The sequence below is a fragment of the Apteryx rowi genome, unplaced genomic scaffold (assembly GCF_003343035.1).
Source record: "Apteryx rowi isolate R43461 unplaced genomic scaffold, aptRow1 scaffold_68, whole genome shotgun sequence".
NCBI lineage: Eukaryota > Metazoa > Chordata > Aves > Apterygiformes > Apterygidae > Apteryx > Apteryx rowi.
The window spans coordinates 532527-539678 of NW_020450960.1; the positions used below are offsets into that span (position 1 = coordinate 532527).

At 47.1% G+C, this 7152-nt stretch overlaps 2 protein-coding genes across 2 annotated transcripts in view; one reads left to right on the plus strand and one right to left on the minus strand.

Moving 5' to 3' along the window:
• Positions 1 to 3482, plus strand: part of YRDC (yrdC N6-threonylcarbamoyltransferase domain containing) — an 8696-nt gene extending 5214 nt beyond the window's left edge. Inside the window, exons 2-6 of the mRNA XM_026086073.1 lie at positions 187 to 476; positions 887 to 1001; positions 1360 to 1479; positions 2195 to 2337; positions 2692 to 3482. Of these exons, the coding sequence (XP_025941858.1) occupies positions 187 to 476; positions 887 to 1001; positions 1360 to 1479; positions 2195 to 2337; positions 2692 to 2755 (732 nt within the window). The 3' untranslated portion in view covers positions 2756 to 3482. The remainder of the gene's footprint in view (positions 1 to 186; positions 477 to 886; positions 1002 to 1359; positions 1480 to 2194; positions 2338 to 2691) is intronic.
• Positions 3483 to 3556: 74 nt separating this feature from the next.
• On the minus strand, positions 3557 to 7146 carry MANEAL (mannosidase endo-alpha like). Its single transcript, XM_026085932.1, has 4 exons — positions 7085 to 7146; positions 6223 to 6332; positions 5742 to 5818; positions 3557 to 5275 (listed from the first exon to the last, which is right to left on the minus strand). Exons 1-4 carry the CDS (start codon positions 7110 to 7112, stop codon positions 4639 to 4641), a joined length of 852 nt encoding a protein of 283 aa, XP_025941717.1. The 5' UTR covers positions 7113 to 7146; the 3' UTR covers positions 3557 to 4638.
• Between the last annotated feature and the right edge of the window lie 6 nt (positions 7147 to 7152).

Sequence of the window (7152 nt, forward strand, 5' to 3'; positions counted from 1 at the left end):
GCCTGGCGGGAGGCCTCGGGAGGCGGCGGAGCGGACGGGGGCCGGGCCCGGCGGGAAGCGCGGGGCTTGGGGAGAGGAGAGACCAGGACCGACGACGGGGGACGCCGGGGCGGAGGGGGGCCCCTAGGGTGGCGGTGGGTTTGGGGGGGGCAGACCCCAGTTGAGGGACGGAACCGGGCCCGGCAGGAGGCCTCGGGGGGCGGCGGGGGCAGGTACCGGGGGGGCGGTTGGCGGCCGCTTTGGCTGCCCGGCCCCTCGCTGACGCGCCGGTGTGTGGCAGGCTGGCGGGAGGTGGTGGCGGCCGCCGTCGGTGCCCTGCAGGCGGGCGGGCTGGTGGCGGTGCCCACGGACACGGTGTACGGTGTGGCCTGCCTGGCCCAGGACCGCGGCGCCGTGCGGAACATCTACAGCCTGAAGGGGCGGAACGGGAGCAAGCCGCTGGCCATCTGCCTCGGGGACGTGGACCACATCTACAGGTGAGCCGCGGGATGCCAGCTGTGGTCTGTCCCAGCACTGTGGGAGCCCCGCATGGCCTCTCCTCCGTGCCATGGCTGCTCAGGCTGCGTGGCCACTCACCCACTTCTCTTAAAACCTGTGTATGATGCTAAACRAATGCCTATAAGTGGGGCTGTGAGGTATGTATTGAAAATAGACTTGGGTTCCTGAGAGCCCCAAAGTGTAAAACTTTTAAAGAAAGGTTTGTGGTTGCCTGAACTCTGTAAATTTGTGGTAGGGAGAAATCTACTTTCTACTTAGTGCACTGGAGGGCAGGAGATCCGAGGGGAAGGGCTCTGTTGTAGCTGGCCACTTCTCAATGCGTGCAGCACCAGCAGTGTCTGTGAAGAGCTGTGCAGCAACCTTTCGTGCACCTCCTCTTGCTCTGTAGATACTGCCACGTGAATGTGCCAGATGAGCTGCTGCGGGACCTGCTTCCAGGACCTGTGACTCTGGTCTTAAAGCGTTCGGATGAACTAAATAAAGACTTGAATCCTTTCACATCGGTAGGTCTTTGTCATGGGATACATCTATGTGTTTATGCTTTGCAGCATTTTATTTTTTGTGCTTTTGCTGCAGTAGCTTTTATTCTCACATGTGTTTAGTGTGCTTAGCAGTGATTAACATTTCCTTGAAGCTGGTTCCTGTGCTATTGTGCTCCTTGTGACTTATCTGAACATGGCATAATCCAGCATTAGATGCTAATTTATGAAGGCATGCRCATGTAATTGCCTAGTGCAACAGGTGTTGAAGCATTAATTTGCTTTAGTATCAGCTTGAAGTCAAGAGGGCTTTAGGCAATGTAGGATTAAAAAATAATCTCTAGTTACTGTGTGTAAATCCATGCTCTTTTCTTCCTTGTAGCTGGTTGGTGTTCGTATTCCAAACCACCCTTTTATTAGGGAGCTGGCACGAGCTTGCTCTGGACCACTGGCTTTAACAAGTGCGAACATCAGCTGTCAGGCAAGCACACTGACAGTTTCGGTAAGGCTGTTTTTCCACTCTGTGAAATTATTTTGGTAGGCTCCCAGGCCCTCCAATTGCAAGCCAGCTTTATCAGTAAAACAAGAATTTCTTCTGCGCTGCTGTTATCTTTTGAAAGTCTCTAGTCTGTAATTAAAACGGCCTGCAGATCTGTGGTGTGTGGTAGCTGTCTTGCTGTCACCCTTACCTTAAAAACTGAGGAAGGGCAGAGCTGAAAAGTAATATTTAAAAGCTTTATACACAGCTTTTGAAGTGGGTGCTGAAACCAGAAGACGGAAGTTGCTGTAGGAGGGATGGGTCTAGAATGAGACTGCTGCTCTCTGTACAGCTCCTTGTAGTCTGGGAATTAATTTTGGCTTGAGGAAATGTCTTTTTCCAAGGTTTTTAACCCTGGTGATGGTATATATTTGGGCATAGTACCAAATGGACAACCTGTTCTTGTCCCCAGGTATCTTGCTAGAGTTCTAGCTTTTTTTTGTGCACTCTGCTAGCTGCTTTAATAAATAGTGATGCAGCTAAGAAGCCCGGAGCCTGAGATCTCTTTGGAACTTTCTTTCATGTGTAAGATAAATCTTTTCTCAGATATCAAACTGGGGATGTGTTCATGATGGAAAAAGGTGAGACCACCTCCTTTGACGCTAGAATGTCCAATAGTATCTAGTAAACATGATTACAAGCAGTCGTCTGGATTGTTAGCTACTTCTCTTTTTCTCAGGAATTCCAGGACCTTTGGCCTCAGTTGTCCTTAATCATTGATGGAGGCCCAGTGGGGGATGTCCAGAGCCCAGAATGTCGTCTGGGGTCGACTGTGGTTGACTTATCGGTATCGGGGAAATTCGGCATCATTCGCCCTGGCTGGTGAGCACTCTTTGCTAAATGGAACTGTAGCTTTTTCTTTACTTTAAATAAAATGAAGCTTTCAGGTTAGGGTGGGTCATATTTTGCTTATTTTCCCCACACTAGTTAATCTTCACATTGATGTTTTTAGCTTAATTACCAGCATACTCAGAAATCCTGAAAGAATACTCCAAATGCTGAGCCTGGGAGACCCCTGTCTAGAGGTTTCTACATGAAACACCCTAGTTTTTGTAGTTCATGTTTTCCTGAATTCAAAATGCAATTTGCATCCTTAGCTGAGTGTTGTTTCTCAGAAAATGAGGCTAAATCCTGAAAAAAGAACCTTTTTCTGACAGTTATGTTTTCCCCCCACAGTGCACTGACATCTACAGTTGAAATCCTGAGGCAGAAGTATGGCTTGATACCAGAATCATCTTGAGACTTCAGACTGAAGAAGCTCTACAGAGCTGGTAAAGCTGGGCACTGTGTGCCTGCCTGTGCATTCAGGAAGGGAGCATTAATGGCCTTGTTTAATAAGGTCAATGGATTATGTCGGGATACTAGACAAAGGATAATGAGAGCAACAGTTAATGGGTACCTGTTAGTGTCATATCTGCTATAGTCTGAGAAACCAACCCAGTATTTATGCTGACCTCTTCGTGGTGGTGTACCATTCCCAAATACCCATGTCTGTCTTATTAAGACGATTAGGCCTTTGAAATAAAATAATTTGAACGGGAGGCTGTTTTCAGGGTGGGCTGATGAAGATAGTGTTACTGATCCTCCCTCCCCTTAGAAYTTGTTTCATGTGTCTATTTAACTGTATCTGCATTGAAAGAAGAACAGAGATGGGAAAGGGGTTATTCAGACTCTCGTGATGTTGTATGTTGTTCTCTGGCTGTTTTTTTCTGTTCCAAATACAATCAAACCTGCTCTTAAGGTGAAACTGTAAATGCTTTAAAAAACAAAAAAAAMMCCCCAGCATTCAGTTCCCTATCTAGATACGACTTGCTTAGATCTGTTGGAAGACATAACTTCCTTCTAATGGAAGAATGAAGCCAAGCTCTTAATGTGTTGATCTTCAGTTTCTTATGTGGACTTTCCTCTCTTGATCTTGTTTTGGGAACAGTGCTAAGCTGAAGTAAATAGGGAACCGGGTGAAAGTTTCCTCTGGTATTTATTCTTCAAGGAAAAGTAAAGTTTGTGGTGCTGTTAATAATTTTAAAACTGGTAAGCAACTTGCATAATTTTGTTATAGATGCTTATTTTTAGATGTTTTCCATCACATATGACACACCATAGGCATATGTGAATAGAGCATTGTCTCACATACAGAGCTGCCACTTCTCATTTTATTGACACAGACAAGTATAAATTAATTTTAATGGCTAATTTGGAAGGGCCCATGCATGTTTAAAACCACAAAAAAGGGAAAGCTCCTGTGTGCTGACCTTCTTTCAAAGCACAAATTCATTTTCAATTGCATTTTTATTGCAAGTTTTTTTGTTCCTTGGTTGCTAAGAAGATAAAACAACTTCAGATGTAAGTTTTCAAAACATGGAACACTAAACAATCAGATTAAGAGCTTTTAGAATAGATCATTGCATTTCCTTGTTTTCCAATGCACACAGTAGGTTAAATGGCCTAGCATTCCAGCTCTGATTATCTTTAGTTATTTGGATACAGTGGGTCACAGGAACAACACCCAAAGCAGAACTCCTTGGTATGAAAGAGCTTGCATAAAGCAAACGGTACGTAATTGCATGGTTTAGTTTCATCTATAGTAGACAATTTAGAGAAACCTTTATTCCTTTTTTTCATTAAGCTGATAGGGAAATGCTTTGTCAGAGCTGCTAATGGAGCGAGGGGATATGTGATCACTGCAGGTAGTGGGCCAAGGGCATCAGGTAAAATGCATGCTGGAGCCCAGCTAACTATGAAAAACACCACAGAGCGTACACACTGTAAGAAAAACAGATCAGATCTCTGGCCCACAAGCCAGCAGCCCTGTGAAGATTYCAGAAGAGCTGTGAAAGGGTCATGTGTGCTAAATCCACAGGAGAGCTAGGTTGGACTGCTGCTTAGAGATCAATCCTCTGCTCCTTGTAACACTCCCTCCTGGGATTTCAGAGTTGGGACTTAAGCAATCCTTGGGGTACTTGCAGAGGATGCTGTTTGCATACAGCTGCCTGAATAGGCTGAATGCTCTGCACAGAGACTTCACTCCTGTGGCTGCTTCTCCTCAGTGCTTTTTCCTTAAGCACTCCTCTCTGCTGCAGCTTTGTCAATGGGAATTGTTTCTCAGTAAGGCAAATACTGAAGTCACATCAACCACTGCTCTTTCTCTTTGCTGAAGTGTTCTGCCCACCTGCGAGTCAGCTCCAAATACATGTTAGGCTGATGAGGAAGGTAGTCCAGATAAAGACGTGTCAGAGTCTTCTTGGGTACGGCTTTCTCAATCTGGGTGCCTTCATGCCATTCATTGAAAGAAGTGATGGAAACGATCTCTGGCCTGACCATGAGAGCAGCCTGCAGAGCTGTTTCATAGTACTTCCCATTGACTCTATTCCGAGTATTGTGGTTGTTCCAGGGGCGGATGCTAGTGTCAATGTAGCCTGGGCCAACACTGGGGATGAACATCAGGTTGTTGGAGTCGCAGAAAGTTTTGATCGCTTTCCAGTTCTGGTGGGATGAGCCAAAAGAGAAGCCATTGGATGCGAAGTATGTGTACATGCCATCATACCCTGCGGAGAGGATATCGTGCTTGTGTCCTTCCTCCACCAGCAGTGCTATGAACACAGCATCGTAAGCAGTATTGCGGAGAGAGTGGGAGCCTGATGGTGTGAGAAGGTTGGCCCACGATTCAGCTGGTGTCAGGTAGGAATCATAGATATAAAACAGTGGGAGACTCCTGCCGGTGCTGGTCTTGTACTTATAAAAAGCTGCATGGGATCCATATCTAGAGAGAGAGCACAAAGCTGTTCCAGCGACTGGGGTAATAAGCCCTCAGCAGGTATTTTCATTATAAGGCATGCATGATGTGAAACTTGATTTGCCTCACAGGGACTCCTTGCTCAGAACTTTTCTTTGGAACCTTTATCTCCTTATTTATGGGAATGTTTTTTAACTCTGGTGCCTGTTTCTTTCCTTTTGAAAGAAAGGATATAGGTGCCAACCTACAGTAATACCTCAGAAACCTGGGTAGAAGAAAGCAAATTCTGGTTCTGAAGGCAAGGTATTGAAGTGCCACAGGAAGTGGGATTTGATTATGACCCCTGCTCAGTTTTTCCCTCTTGGCTTGCTCTAGGTAGCTCCTTCCTCTGTGCCCCGTTTTTTTGGATTTTGCATTTAATTCAAAGTTCTGCATATTGTTTGTGCTTAAAGCAACATTATACAGCTAGATTTAGCTTACATGAAAAACTTACTTGTCCATGATGTATTTGATGTTTTCGTGCACAGTGTGGTCATCACGCCCTTTGTATGGCTGGATATGGAAGGCAACCTTCAAAAGAGACCATGGAGGTGGTTATTTTTTTCATACTTGCTTTGCTTTCTCTGCAGTCTGACCTCCCAGAAGACACTAGCTCCTTTGTAAAGGCCCGCAGGTAGCCTGGGAGGACCCCTTCGTGATGCAAGCAAATACAGCAATCTATTCAGTGAGCCCAGGGCTTTCACTAGTTTTTAGTAATGCTAATGAAAACTAAATTGAAAATCCCAACTATTAAGAAAAAAGCCTTGTGTTTAGCTATTGAAAAATTGTTCCCATTGTGTTATTTTTAAGTGCTCGTTTCTTTTAACACAGTAACTGAAAGAGAGAAGGAGGGTCCTTGCCTAAGCACAGCATTGTCATTATGCTGAAGTTGAACAGTTAGTTTTATGGCTTCAAACAACAGACAAGAGCCTTACCTTTATGGCATATCTGTGTGCAGCATCCAGTATAAACGGCACAAGGCTGTCTGATGGTTCCCCGTTGTCGTCTGCTAGGCCGGGTGGGTACCATGACAAAACCAGCACTCCTGCAGTGACATGTAATAGAGCAGGTCTTAATGTTTTTATTCTAAACTTTTCCTCTTCCCATACATTAGCAGTACATGAAATATTTCTTGTCATTCTAAAACTTTAGAAGACCTACAGTGTTTGAGATTTGGGTAGGAGACACTCCAAAATACAGTCTGAACTATTGGCTCTGAGATACAGCTGCAGGTGCCTTTTTATAACTAACAGCAGTCTACCGGGATGAATGCTGGATGAATCAAGCAATTGAAAGCAGGGAGAGGTGCTGTGTGGGGAGAGTGTTGAGGGGTGCTGCTTCTTTCTGAGCTGATACTAGATTACGGTTGGTATCACACACCCCAAAAAAGGGAACAAACTGGTGTGACTTGTGTTTCGGCCCCTGGTGACACACCGTATGGGTTAGCAATTTGTGTGCGTCTGTATGTGGCTAGGGGAGCAGTGGGTGGGCATCGCTGCTGGCTGTGTGGGGCTCACTAACCCCGGCCGGGCCCAGGGAGGTGCGAACGGGGCCAGGGCTGGGCAGCCTCAGGGCCTGCCGCGGAACTGAGCCGGACTGAGCCAGATCTCGGAGCGGGCCGGGCTGGGCCCATCTGGGCTGCAGAGCTGGCTGGGCCGGGCTGGGCCAGGCCGGGTCCTGGAGCTGGCTGGGCGGGGCCGGGTCTCGGGGCCGGGTCTCGGGGCCGGGTCTCGGGGCCGGGTCTCGGGGCCGGGTCTCGGGGCCGGGTCTCGGTGCTGAAGCGGGCGCGGCGCTTACCGATGGCGGCGGCGCGGAGCTGCCCCATGTGCTCGTCCAGCACGGCGGGGTCGCGGGAGCTGTAGGGC

Excerpts from the sequence above, each read along its gene's own strand:
- MANEAL (XM_026085932.1), bottom strand. The coding sequence starts at position 7,112 with ATGGGGCAGCTCCGCGCCGCCGCCATCG. Across the intron at positions 6,333-7,084 it reads GCTCCGCGCCGCCGCCATCG|GAGTGCTGGTTTTGTCATGG; the intron begins GTAAGCGCCGCG and ends ATGTCACTGCAG. Across the intron at positions 5,819-6,222 it reads CACACAGATATGCCATAAAG|GTTGCCTTCCATATCCAGCC; the intron begins GTAAGGCTCTTG and ends TCTCTTTTGAAG.